The sequence below is a fragment of the Somniosus microcephalus genome, chromosome 8 (genome assembly GCF_052327205.1).
Source record: "Somniosus microcephalus isolate GS21.2 chromosome 8, FLI_Smic_1.0, whole genome shotgun sequence".
NCBI lineage: Eukaryota > Metazoa > Chordata > Chondrichthyes > Squaliformes > Somniosidae > Somniosus > Somniosus microcephalus.
This window is the reverse complement of record NC_140994.1, coordinates 6,435,590-6,449,661: the sequence shown is the minus strand read 5'-3', so window position 1 is coordinate 6,449,661 and position 14,072 is coordinate 6,435,590. Positions and strand designations below refer to the sequence as shown.

Here is a 14,072-nt window from a genome sequence, read left to right as displayed (position 1 = left end):
TGCAGCATTAGCAGGCTTCCCCATGGTGCAGGGCGCCATTGACTGCACGCATGTGGCTTTGCGGGCACCTCTAGAGAATGCCGAGGATTACCGCAACCGGAAGGGCTACCATTCGCTCAACGTGCAGTTGGTGTGTGACCACAGGCAGCTCATCCTAGCTGTCAATGCCCGCTTTCCAGGCAGCAGCCACGATGCCTTCATCCTGCGCCAGACTTCTGTGGCAGACATGTTCGAGGCCCAGCCTCACCCACGAGGATGGCTTCTCGGGGACAAAGGCTATCCTTTGTGCACCTGGCTGATGACCCCGCTCCGTGCGCCCAGCACCCCTGCTGAAGAGGGATACAATGACAGTCATCAAGCAACCAGGAACATCATTGAGCAAACAATCGGCATGCTGAAGCAACGGTTCCGCTGTCTGGATCGTTCCGGAGGAGCCCTACAGTACTCGCCTGAGCGAGTCTCCCATTTCGTTGTCGTGTGCTGCATGCTGCACAACCTGGCTATCTGCAGGACTCAGCCACTGCCAGCAGACATTGGAGGACCACCAGAGGAGAAGGAGGAGGAGGAGGAGGGCCAGCACAGGAGGGAGACAGAAAGTGCAAGGGCCGCCCGTCGGCGGCTTATTGCAAGTCGGTTCTAGGCCCCCTCTCAGGGAATGGCTTGTGCCAATGGCAGAAGATGAATGTAGCCACTCCACAAGCCCTCAGCCGAGCAGGGCAACCAGGACTTCCAAAAGAAAGCATGGACAGTGCGATTTCAGAAATTTTTTTACTATGATACCTCTGTGCCCTTCCCACATGACAAACTAATGGAGAGAAACCCCCCCCAAAAACACAAATAGACCAGTCTCGGCCTGTACAAGTAAAACAAATAGACCAGTCTCGGCCTTTAAATATGAAACAAATACACCAGTCTCGGCCTTTAAATATGAAACAAATACACCAGTCTCGGCTTTTATAAGTAAAACAAAACATTTGGCCACACCTTCTACTTTTTCCCCTGCGAGGGTGATCCATTTTGCTTCCGTGACTGGCCCCTACCCGCCCTGCAGCTCCTCCTCAATGGGACCCCAGTGGCTGCAGCAAGGCTGGGGGAAGGCTGCTGAGGGTCAGATGGTGAGACGGCAGATGCCCTTGGGGGTCGGCCTGGACCAGCTCTGGGCCTGGAGGGGCCGGCTGCTGACTGCTCCAACTCTGCTTGGGCGGCAGCAGTCTGTCCAACAGCTGGTGGCAGCTGCAATGGAGGAGTGACAGTGTTGGCTGCAGGAATGCTGCCAACCTGACAGATCACAGGCACTCCCTGGTCGGCTGATACATTGGCACGCGCACGGGCCAGCACTGCAGCATGCGCAGCAATCTGCTGACGCACAGACTGCTGGGCTGCTGCGGCACAGCGAGTGCCCCGGCGATGCCTGGCCGATCCAGCGAGTGTGGCAGCAGTTAGTGCCCGTGTGGCCCTGGTCTGTGTCTGCATGACAGCAGCCAGTGAATGCACGGCACGACTGAGCACTTGGCTAGAAGCCGCCTGTGAAGCAGCAAAGTCCTGCTGACTCCTAGCCTGTGCTGCCACGATGTCCTGCAGACTCCTGGCCTGTGCTGCACTGAATTGTTGCAGACTCCTGGCCTGTGCTGCCCCGAATTCCTGCACACTCCTTGCCAGTGACTCTATGGAGTCAGGCATCCTTGCCACTGCAGCTATGAGCTCAGTGTGCCTGCGCTCAGCCTGGGCACCCATTTCCGCTAGGAGCCGCACCTCCTCTGCGCTCACCGTAGCAGGACTGGAGGCCGCACTCACCCTCTGGGGAGAAGGCCGCCGAGCTTCCCCACCCCTCCCGCGTTGCTGCAGCCCACTGGTCCCCGGAGCTTCACTATCCTCCGACCCTTCCCCCCTGCTCCCCTCCAGGGAAGACGTGTCACCATCATGGCCATGGGCTGCCTCGGCTGAGGGTGTCCCTGATGGGCTGGCTTCCTCTTCCTCCTCCTCTATGTCTGACTCGGACACAGTGCCAGCTTGAGGGGCTGCCTCCTCATCTGGCGAGTCACCATCTGAAAGCAGGGAGGCACAAGAGTTGCTTTAGAGTGAGGACAGGGCGGCAGCGAGGGAGGCATGAGTGCTGCTGTGCACTGCACTGGTTCGATAGTGGCAAAGGATGCTGGTGTGAGGCGCAAGTGGAAAGGGAGAGGTCAAAAAGGTGATGACCTTACCATTGATGCCCAGAACAGGGTCAGCATCTCCAGTGGCGACGGGGCCACTCAGCCGGCCTGCCATGATCCGCTCCACTCGCTGCTCGAGGTCGCTCAGCTGTTTCAGGTCAGGACGGCCTCCCCCGGTCTGTCGCTGCTGTCTTCTGTTATGCGCCAGCTTGGCCTGCAAGAGAAAGGACCACCTCTAAGTACAGTGTCAAGCCCTGATCTTGCCTGCACTGCCTCCCATGTTCGATTAGCCCTGACAGTGTTAAGCCCTGATCTTGCCCGCACTGCCTCCCATGTTCGATTAGCCCTGACAGTGTCAAGCCCTGATCTTGCCCGCACTGCCTCCCATGTTCGATTAGCCCTGACAGTGTCAAGCCCTGATCTTGCCCGCACTGCCTCCCATGTTCGATTAGCCCTGACAGTGTCAAGCCCTGATCTTGCCCGCACTGCCTCCCATGGTCGAATAGCCCTGACAGTGTCTAAAGTCCTGATTGCGCAAGTGCTTTTCATGACAGTCCCATAGCTGCTGGATGAGGGCTGGCCATTAGGGCTTTCAGACCTGTTTGGCCATAAAGTGAGGTGCACATGCAGGGATGAGGAGGATACTGGAAAGGGTACTCACCCTGACAACCCGAGTGAGGTCGTTGAATTTTTTCCGGCACTGGGTTGGTGTCCTGCCAACCACGCTGTTGGACGTGACCCGGTTTGCCACATCCCTCCATGCTTTCCGATATTCGGCGGGCAGCGGCCTCCTGCCACCCTCAGGGAAGAGGATATGGCGCCTGCGGTCCACTGCGCCAACCAGCAGCCTCAGGTCACCCTCGCCGAAGCGCTGCGCTCTCTCCCTGGCCTTCTCCATTCTCCTGGGCGTGGAGCTGTTCCAGAAGCAGTGTTCAGGCCTTGCCTTAGGGCTGCAGTGTGCAGGGCGTGGCAGCCAAGCAATTCCACCCTCCCCCTTTAAGTGCTGACCGGCGCCTGGCTGTCTGCCTTCAATGAGCAACTCGCCGCACCTGCGCTGCGCCCGCCTTCGGTGTTTGCGCCCCGGATCGCCGGCTTAGCGCAGCAGCAACCTCTTGGGGCGATGCAACTGAATATCGGCGAAGGTGGCGCTAAGTTGCGCCGGGCGCAAAAGTTAGCGAACGCCATGCTGTAGCGCCCCAAACGTGGCTATACTGAATTTCTAGGCCTCTGATCGCATTGGCAAACATCTGTTATGCAGCAAAAGCACTCGTTTTCGGAGAGAGCCGTTGTAAGTTCAAGAGGCTAAAACCCCCCCAATTTCCCAAGACACAGACTGGACAGAGATACCCTGTGGGTAACAGCGGGCGAGGGATGGACTGCTTACCCGTCGTAGGCACCGCTAACAATTCTCTTGCTGTCGAAGCGGATGCAGCGTACTAGCTCCTCGTGCCCCTCCAGCACCCGCAGGCACGCACCACACTCAATGTCCCACAGCCTGCGGGGGTGAAAAGAGGATGGAGTTAACATTCGTTCCTCTGTCCCAGACAGTCAATTATCAGTACCTGGGACACCAGCACAGTCCCAGACCCAGGGAGACCAGCACAGTCCCAGTACCTGGGAGACCAGCACAGTCCCAGTACCCGGGAGACCAGCACAGTCCCAGTACCCGGGAGACCAGCACAGTCCCAATACCTGGGACACCAGCACAGTCCCAGTACCTGGGAGACCAGCACAGTCCCAATACCCGAGAGACCAGCACAGTCCCAATACCTGGGACACCAGCACAGTCCCAGTACCTGGGAGACCAGCACAGTCCCAGTACCCGAGACACCAGCACAGTCCCAATACCTGGGACACCAGCACAGTCCCAGTACCTGGGAGACCAGCACAGTCCCAGTACCTGGGAGACCAGCACAGTCCCAATACCTGGGACACCAGCACAGTCCCAGTACCTGGGAGACCAGCACAGTCCCAGTACCCGAGACACCAGCACAGTCCCAATACCTGGGACACCAGCACAGTCCCAGTACCCGAGACACCAGCACAGTCCCAGTACCTGGGAGACCAGCACAGTCCCAGTACCTGGGAGACCAGCACAGTCCCAATACCTGGGAGACCAGCACAGTCCCAGTACCCAAGACACCAGCACAGTCCCAGTACCTGGGAGACCAGCACAGTCCCAGTACCTGGGAGACCAGCACAGTCCCAGTACCTGGGAGACCAGCACAGTCCCAGTACCCAAGACACCAGCACAGTCCCAGTACCTGGGAGACCAGCACAGTCCCAGTAGCAGGGAGACCAGCACAGTCCCAGTACCCGAGAGACCAGCACAGTCCCAATACCTGGGAGGCCAGCACAGTCCCAGTACCCGGGAGACCAGCACAGTCCCAGTACCCTAGAGACCAGCATAGTCCCAGTAGCAGGGAGACCAGCACAGTCCCAATACCTGGGAGGCCAGCACAGTCCCAGTACCCGGGAGACCAGCACAGTCCCAGTACCCTAGAGACCAGCACAGTCCCAGTAGCAGGGAGACCAGCACAGTCCCAATACCTGGGAGACCAGCACAGTCCCAGTACCCGAGAGACCAGCACAGTCCCAATACCTGGGAGACCAGCACAGTCCCAGTGGCTGGGAGACCAGCACAGTCCCAGTAGCTGGGAGACCAGCACAGTCCCAATACCTGGAAGACCAGCACAGTCCCAGTACCTGGGAGACCAGCACAGTCCCAGTACCTGGGAGACCAGCACAGTCCCAGTAGCTGGTAGACCAGCACAGTCCCAGTAGCTGGGAGACCAGCAAAGTCCCAGTACCTGGGAGACCAGTACAGTCCCAGTACCTGCGAGACCAGCACAGTCCCAGTACCTGCGAGACCAGCACAGTCCCAGTACCTGGGAGACCAGCACAGTCCCAATACCTGGGAGACCAGCACAGTCCCAGTACCTGCGAGACCAGCACAGTCCCAGTACCTGCGAGACCAGCACAGTCCCAGTGCCCGGGAGACCAGCACAGTCCCAGTGGCTGGGAGACCAGTACAGTCCCAGTACCCGAGAGACCAGCACAGTCCCAGTACCTGGAAGACCAGCACAGTCCCAGTAGCTGAATGACCAGCACAGTCCCAGTACCTGGGAGACCAGCACAGTCCCAGTAGCTGGTAGACCAGCACAGTCCCAATACCTGGGAGACCAGCACAGTCCCAATACCCGGGACACCAGCACAGTCCCAGTAGCTGGTAGACCAGCATAGTCCCAATACCTGGGAGACCAGCACAGTCCCAGTAGCTGGTAGACCAGCATAGTCTCAATACCTGGGAGACCAGCACAGTCACAATACCCGGGACGCCAGCACAGTCCCAGTACCTGGGAGACCAGCACAGTCCCAGTAGCTGGGAGACCAGCACAGTCCCAGTACCCAGGACACCAGCACAGTCCCAGTACCTGAGAGACCAGCACAGTCCCAATACCTGGGAGACCAGCACAGTCCCAGTACCTGGGAGACCAGCACAGTCCCAGTGCCTGCGAGACCAGCACAGTCCCAGTACCTGGGAGACCAGCACAGTCCCAGTACCTGGGAGACCAGCACAGTCCCAGTACCTGGGAGACCAGCACAGTCCCAATACCTGGGAGACCAGCACAGTCCCAGTACCTGGGAGACCAGCACAGTCCCAGTACCCGGGACACCAGCACAGTCCCAGTACCTGGGAGACCAGCACAGTCCCAGTACCTGGGAGACCAGCACAGTCCCAGTGCCCGGGAGACCAGCACAGTCCCAGTGGCTGGGAGACCAGTACAGTCCCAGTACCCGAGAGACCAGCACAGTCCCAGTACCTGGAAGACCAGCACAGTCCCAGTAGCTGGGAGACCAGCACAGTCCCAGTACCTGGGAGACCAGCACAGTCCCAATACCTGGGAGACCAGCACAGTCCCAGTAGCTGGGAGACCAGCACAGTCCCAGTACCTGGGAGACCAGCACAGTCCCAGTACCTGGGAGACCAGCACAGTCCCAGTACCCGGGGGACCAGCACAGTCCCAGTAGCTGGGAGACCAGCACAGTCCCAGTACCCGAGAGACCAGCACTAATACAGAAAAAAGAGCTTCCATTTCTATAGTGTCTTTCACAACTTCAAGATGTCCCAAAGCGCTTTACAGTCAATGAAGTACTTTTGAAGTGTAGTCACTTGTCATAACGTAGGAAATGCGGCAGCCAATATACGCACAGCAAGCTCCCACAACAGCTGTATGATAATGACCAGGTCATCTGTTTTAATGATGTTGGTTGAGGGATAAATATTGGCCCCAGGACACTGGGGAGAACTCCCCTGCTCTTCTTCATAATAGTGCCATGGGATCTTTTATGTCCACCTGAGAGAGCAGACGGGGCCTCAGTTTAACGGCTCATCCTAAAGACTGTGACATGAATCAGTCATTCATGAAAGAAAGACTTATGAAATTATACTGAGCGGCCTGCTGGTGGCGCTGTCCAGGGAGAGTATAAATACTCGGGCACAGGCCCAGCTTGTGCAGGACATACTTAACAGGAACTAGTGAAGGACACAACTAGACCTCCATGTTGTAAAACAGTTGATTAAAGCTTTAACGCTTAGACCAAGTGCCTAGTAGTTTTCTTACGTCAGACAGCACCTCTGACAGTTCAGCACTCCCTCAGTACTGCCCCTCCGACAGTGTGGCGCTCCCTCAGTACTGCCCCTCCGACAGTGCGGCGCTCCCTCAGTACTGCCCCTCCGAAAGTACGGCGCTCCCTCAGTATTGCCCCTCCGACAGTGCGGCGCTCCCTCAGTACTGCTCCTCCGATAGTGCGGCGCTCCCTCAGTACTGCTCCTCCGACAGTGCGGCGCTCCCGCAATACTGCCCCTCCGACAGTGCGGCGCTCCCTCAGTACTGCCCCTCCGACAGTGCAGCACTCCCTCAGTACTGCTCCTCCGACAGTGCGGTGCTCCCTCAGTACTGCCCCTCCGACAGTACGGCGCTCCCTCAGTACTGCCCCTCCGACAGTGCGGCGCTCCCTCAGTACTGCCCCTCCGACAGTGCAGCGCTCCCTCAGTACTGCCCCTCCGACAGTGCGGCGCTCCCTCAGTACTGCCCCTCCGACAGTGCGGCGCTCCCTCAGTACTGCCCCTCTGACAGTGCGGCGCTCCCTCAGTACTGCCCCTCCGATAGTGCGGTGCTCCCTCAGTACTGCCCCTCCGACAGTGCGGCCCTCCCTCAGTACTGCTCCTCCGACAGTGCGGTGCTCCCTCAGTACTGCCCCTCCGACAGTGCGGCGCTCCCTCAGTACTGCCCCTCCGACAGTGCGGCGCTCCCTCAGTACTGCCCCTCCGATAGTGTGGTGCTCCCTCAGTACTGCCCCTCCGACAGTGCGGCGCTCCCTCAGTACTGCCCCTCCGACAGTGCAGCGCTCCCTCAGTACTGCCCCTCCGACAGTGCGGCGCTCCCTCAGTACTGCCCCTCCGACAGTGCAGCGCTCCCTCAGTACTGCCCCTCCGACAGTGTGGCGCTCACTCAGTATTGCCCCTCCGACAGTGCGGCGCTCCCTCAGTACTGCTCCTCCGATAGTGCGGCGCTCCCTCAGTACTGCTCCTCCGACAGTGCGGCGCTCCCTCGGTACTGCCCCTCCGACAGTGCGGCGCTCCCTCAGTACTGCCCCTCCGACAGTGCGGCACTCCCTCAGTACTGCTCCTCCGACAGTGCGGTGCTCCCTCAGTACTGCCCCTCCGACAGTACGGCGCTCCCTCAGTACTGCCCCTCCGACAGTGCGGCTCTCCCTCAGTACTGCCCCTCCGACAGTGCGGCGCTCCCTCAGTACTGCCCCTCCGACAGTGCGGCGCTCCCTCAGTACTGCCCCTCCGACAGTGCGGCGCTCCCTCAGTACTGCCCCTCCGATAGTGCGGTGCTCCCTCAGTACTGCCCCTCCGACAGTGCGGCGCTCCCTCAGTACTGCCCCTCCGACAGTGCGGCGCTCCCTCAGTACTGCCCCTCCGATAGTGCGGTGCTCCCTCAGTACTGCCCCTCCGACAGTGCGGCGCTCCCTCAGTACTGCCCCTCTGACAGTGCGGCGCTCCCTCAGTACTGCCCCTCCGATAGTGCGGTGCTCCCTCAGTACTGCCCCTCCGACAGTGCGGCCCTCCCTCAGTACTGCTCCTCCGACAGTGCGGTGCTCCCTCAGTACTGCCCCTCCGACAGTGCGGCGCTCCCTCAGTACTGCCCCTCCGACAGTGCGGCGCTCCCTCAGTACTGCCCCTCCGATAGTGTGGTGCTCCCTCAGTACTGCCCCTCCGACAGTGCGGCGCTCCCTCAGTACTGCCCCTCCGACAGTGCAGCGCTCCCTCAGTACTGCCCCTCCGACAGTGCGGCGCTCCCTCAGTACTGCCCCTCCGACAGTGCAGCGCTCCCTCAGTACTGCCCCTCCGACAGTGTGGCGCTCCCTCAGTATTGCCCCTCCGACAGTGCGGCGCTCCCTCAGTACTGCTCCTCCGATAGTGCGGCGCTCCCTCAGTACTGCTCCTCCGACAGTGCGGCGCTCCCTCGGTACTGCCCCTCCGACAGTGCGGCGCTCCCTCAGTACTGCCCCTCCGACAGTGCGGCACTCCCTCAGTACTGCTCCTCCGACAGTGCGGTGCTCCCTCAGTACTGCCCCTCCGACAGTACGGCGCTCCCTCAGTACTGCCCCTCCGACAGTGCGGCTCTCCCTCAGTACTGCCCCTCCGACAGTGCGGCGCTCCCTCAGTACTGCCCCTCCGACAGTGCGGCGCTCCCTCAGTACTGCCCCTCCGACAGTGCGGCGCTCCCTCAGTACTGCCCCTCCGATAGTGCGGTGCTCCCTCAGTACTGCCCCTCCGACAGTGCGGCGCTCCCTCAGTACTGCCCCTCTGACAGTGCGGCGCTCCCTCAGTACTGCCCCTCCGATAGTGCGGTGCTCCCTCAGTACTGCCCCTCCGACAGTGCGGCCCTCCCTCAGTACTGCTCCTCCGACAGTGCGGTGCTCCCTCAGTACTGCCCCTCCGACAGTGCGGCGCTCCCTCAGTACTGCCCCTCCGACAGTGCGGCGCTCCCTCAGTACTGCCCCTCCGATAGTGTGGTGCTCCCTCAGTACTGCCCCTCCGACAGTGCGGCGCTCCCTCAGTACTGCCCCTCCGACAGTGTGGCGCTCCCTCAGTACTGCCCCTCCGACAGTACGGCGCTCCCTCAGTACTGCCCCTCTGACAGTGTGGCGCTCCCTCAGTACTGCCCCTCCGACAGTGGGGCGCTCCCTCAGTACTGCCCCTCCGACAGTGCGGCGCTCCCTCAGTACTGCCCCTCCGACAGTGTGGCCCTCCCTCAGTACTGCCCCTCTGACAGTGTGGCACTCCCTCAGTACTGCCCCTCCGACAGTGCGGCGCTCCCTCAGCACTGCCCCTCCGACAGTGCGGCGCTCCCTCAGTACTGCCCCTCCGACAGTGCAGCACTCCCTCAGTACTGCTCCTCCGACAGTGCGGTGCTCCCTCAGTACTGCCCCTCCGACAGTACGGCGCTCCCTCAGTACTGCCCCTCCGACAGTGCGGCGCTCCCTCAGTACTGCCCCTCCGACAGTGCAGCGCTCCCTCAGTACTGCCCCTCCGACAGTGCAGCGCTCCCTCAGTACTGCCCCTCCGACAGTGCGGCGCTCCCTCAGTACTGCCCCTCCGACAGTGCAGCGCTCCCTCAGTACTGCCCCTCCGACAGTGTGGCGCTCCCTCAGTATTGCCCCTCCGACAGTGCGGCGCTCCCTCAGTACTGCTCCTCCGATAGTGCGGCGCTCCCTCAGTACTGCTCCTCCGACAGTGCGGCGCTCCCTCGGTACTGCCCCTCCGACAGTGCGGCGCTCCCTCAGTACTGCCCCTCCGACAGTGCGGCACTCCCTCAGTACTGCTCCTCCGACAGTGCGGTGCTCCCTCAGTACTGCCCCTCCGACAGTACGGCGCTCCCTCAGTACTGCCCCTCCGACAGTGCGGCTCTCCCTCAGTACTGCCCCTCCGACAGTGCGGCGCTCCCTCAGTACTGCCCCTCCGACAGTGCGGCGCTCCCTCAGTACTGCCCCTCCGACAGTGCGGCGCTCCCTCAGTACTGCCCCTCCGATAGTGCGGTGCTCCCTCAGTACTGCCCCTCCGACAGTGCGGCGCTCCCTCAGTACTGCCCCTCTGACAGTGCGGCGCTCCCTCAGTACTGCCCCTCCGATAGTGCGGTGCTCCCTCAGTACTGCCCCTCCGACAGTGCGGCCCTCCCTCAGTACTGCTCCTCCGACAGTGCGGTGCTCCCTCAGTACTGCCCCTCTGACAGTTCAGCACTCCCTCAGTACTGCCCCTCCGACAGTGCGGCGCTCCCTCAGTACTGCCCCTCCGACAGTGCAGCGCTCCCTCAGCACTGCCCCTCCGACAGTGTAGCGCTCCCTCATTACTGCCCCTCCGACAGTGCGGCGCTCCCTCAGTACTGCCCCTCCGACAGTGCAGCGCTCCCTCAGTACTGCCCCTCCGACAGTGCGGCGCTCCCTCAGTACTGCCCCTCCAACAGTGCAGCGCTCCCTCAGTACTGCCCCTCCGACAGTGCGGCGCTCCCTCAGTACTGCCCCTCCGACAGTGTGGCCCTCCCTCAGTACTGCCCCTCTGACAGTGTGGCACTCCCTCAGTACTGCCCCTCCGACAGTGCGGCGCTCCCTCAGCACTGCCCCTCTGACAGTGTGGCGCTCCCTCAGTACTGCCCCTCCGACAGTACGGCACTCCCTCAGTACTGCCCCTCCGACAGTGCAGCGCTCCCTCAGTACTGACCCTCTGACAGTGCAGAGTTCCCTCAGTACTGCCCCTCCGACAGTGCAGCGCTCCCTCAGTACTGACCCTCTGACAGTGCAGAGTTCCTCAGTACCGCCCCTCCGACAGTGCGGCGCTCCCTCAGTACTGCCCCTCTGACAGTTCAGCACTCCCTCAGTACTGCCCCTCCGACAGTGCGGCGCTCCCTCAGTACTGCCCCTCCGACAGTGCAGCGCTCCCTCAGCACTGCCCCTCCGACAGTGTAGCGCTCCCTCATTACTGCCCCTCCGACAGTGCGGCGCTCCCTCAGTACTGCCCCTCCGACAGTGCAGCGCTCCCTCAGTACTGCCCCTCCGACAGTGCGGCGCTCCCTCAGTACTGCCCCTCCAACAGTGCAGCGCTCCCTCAGTACTGCCCCTCCGACAGTGTGGCGCTCCCTCAGTACTGCCCCTCTGACAGTTCAGCACTCCCTCAGTACTGCCCCTCCGACAGTGCGGCGCTCCCTCAGTACTGCCCCTCCGACAGTGCGGTGCTCCCTCAGTACTGCCCCTCCGACAGTGCGGCGCTCCCTCAGTACTGCCCCTCCGACAGTGCGGTGCTCCCTCAGTACTGCCCCTCCGACAGTGCAGCGCTCCCTCAGTACTGCCCCTCCGACAGTGCGGCGCTCCCTCAGTACTGCCCCTCCGACAGTGCGGCGCTCCCTCAGTACTGCCCCTGACAGTGTGGCGCTCCCTCAGTACTGCCCCTCCGACAGTGCGGCGCTCCCTCAGTACTGCCCCTCTGACAGTGGGGCGCTCCCTCAGTACTGCCCCTCCGACAGTGCGGCGCTCCCTCAGTACTGCCCCTCCGACAGTGCGGCCCTCCCTCAGTACTGCCCCTCTGACAGTGTGGCGCTCCCTCAGTACTGCCCCTCCGACAGTGCGGCGCTCCCTCAGTACTGCCCCTCTGACAGTGTGGCGCTCCCTCAGTACTGCCCCTCCGACAGTACGGCACTCCCTCAGTACTGCCCCTCCGACAGTGCAGCGCTCCCTCAGTACTGACCCTCTGACAGTGCAGAGTTCCTCAGTACCCGCCCCTCCGACAGTGCGGCGCTCCCTCAGTACTGCCCCTCTGACAGTTCAGCACTCCCTCAGTACTGCCCCTCCGACAGTGCGGCGCTCCCTCAGTACTGCCCCTCCGACAGTGCAGCGCTCCCTCAGCACTGCCCCTCCGACAGTGTGGCGCTCCCTCAGTACTGCCCCTCCGACAGTGCGGCGCTCCCTCAGTACTGCCCCTCCGACAGTGCAGCGCTCCCTCAGTACTGCCCCTCCGACAGTGCGGCGCTCCCTCAGTACTGCCCCTCCGACAGTGCAGCGCTCCCTCAGTACTGCCCCTCCGACAGTGTGGCGCTCCCTCAGTACTGCCCCTCTGACAGTTCAGCACTCCCTCAGTACTGCCCCTCCGACAGTGCAGCGCTCCCTCAGTACTGCCCCTCCGACAGTGCGGTGCTCCCTCAGTACTGCCCCTCCGACAGTGCGGCGCTCCCTCAGTACTGCCCCTCCGACAGTGCGGTGCTCCCTCAGTACTGCCCCTCCGACAGTGCTGCGCTCCCTCAGTACTGCCCCTCCGACAGTGCGGCGCTCCCTCAGTACTGCCCCTCCGACAGTGCGGCGCTCCCTCAGTACTGCCCCTCTGACAGTTCAGCACTCCCTCAGTACTGCCCCTCCGACAGTGCGGCACTCCCTCAGTACTGACCCTCCGACAGTGCGGCGCTCCCTCAGTACTGCCCCTCCGACAGTGCGGTGCTCCCTCAGTACTGCCCCTCCGACAGTGCGGCGCTCCCTCAGTACTGCCCCTCCGACAGTGCAGCGCTCCCTCAGTACTGTCCCTCCGACAGTGCGGCACTCCCTCAGTACTGCACTGGAGTGTCAGCCCGGGTTTTTGTGCTCAAGGCTCTGGAGTGGGACTGGAACCCACAACCTTCGTTCTCAGAGGCGAGAGAGCTAAGGTTGCAGTTTAAGTATTGGCCCAGCAATGGTACCTTGGATGTCAATGCTGGCTCAGTTGCGTGGAGATGCGATCTCATTGCGGATAATGCCACAATCTCATGACCAAACGTGTTATGTTAAACTGATACATGAACATGGTCCCTTCTATTCAGACCGGGTTCCAAATCACACACCGTAACAGACCTTGGTGATTTTACACAGATTACTTAACTGGACGAGGAAGTGGTGGAGGGAAGCTCACCGGATGGTGTTATCTGATGATCCGCTAACGAGCAGTCTGTCCCGGTACTGTAAACAGGCGATGCCTCGTTTGTGCCCATTCAGCGTCCGGACAAATTCACAAGTGCTCGTGTTCCAAATCTAGTATCAATGGGAAGGAGAGAAAGGCTTTCCTTTATTCTTCATCAGAACTTAAGGTACAATAAGTAATTAGCAAGCTATTCATTCAGAGCATGAGAGTGAGTTACAGGCTGGAATCTAATCGAGGGGTTCAGGGGGGTTTATATATAGAATAACAGATATCCGGGAGTGAGTTACAGGCTGGAATCTAACCGAGGGGTTCGGGGGGTTTATATATAGAATAACAGATACCCGGGAGTGAGTTACAGGCTGGAATCTAATCGAGGGGTTCGGGGGGTTTATATATAGAATAACAGATACCCGGGAGTGAGTTACAGGCTGGAATCTAATCGAGGGGTTCGGGGGTTTATATATAGAATAACAGATACCCGGGAGTGAGTTACAGGCTGGAATCTAATCGAGGGGTTCGTGGGGGTTTATATATAGAATAACAGATATCCGGGAGTGAGTTACAGGCTGGAATCTAATCGAGGGGTTCGGGGTGTTTATATATAGAATAACAGATACCCGGGAGTGAGTTACAGGCTGGAATCTAATCAAGGGGTTCGGGGGATATATATATAGAATAACAGATACCTGGGAGTGAGTTATAGGCTGGAATCTAATCGAGGGGTTCGGAGGGGGTTTATATATAGAATAACAGATACCCGGGAGTGAGTTACAGGCTGGAATCTAATCGAGGGGTTTGCGGGGTTCATATATAGAATAACAGATACCCGGGAGTGAGTTACAGGCTGGAATCTAATCGAGGGGTTCGGGGGTTTATATATAGAATAACAGATACCCGGGAGTGAGTTA

General features: G+C 60.6%; 1 protein-coding gene across 1 annotated transcript in view; it reads right to left on the bottom strand.

Annotated features, from left to right (window-relative positions):
- Positions 1 to 14,072, bottom strand: part of LOC147113267 (F-box and WD repeat domain-containing 11-B-like) — a 232,015-nt gene that overhangs the window by 21,328 nt on the left and 196,615 nt on the right. The window contains exons 10-11 of the mRNA XM_085996113.1: positions 13,156 to 13,274; positions 3,538 to 3,648 (exon numbers count right to left, since the gene is read on the bottom strand). Coding sequence (XP_085852239.1) covers positions 3,538 to 3,648; positions 13,156 to 13,274 — 230 coding nt within the window. The remainder of the gene's footprint in view (positions 1 to 3,537; positions 3,649 to 13,155; positions 13,275 to 14,072) is intronic.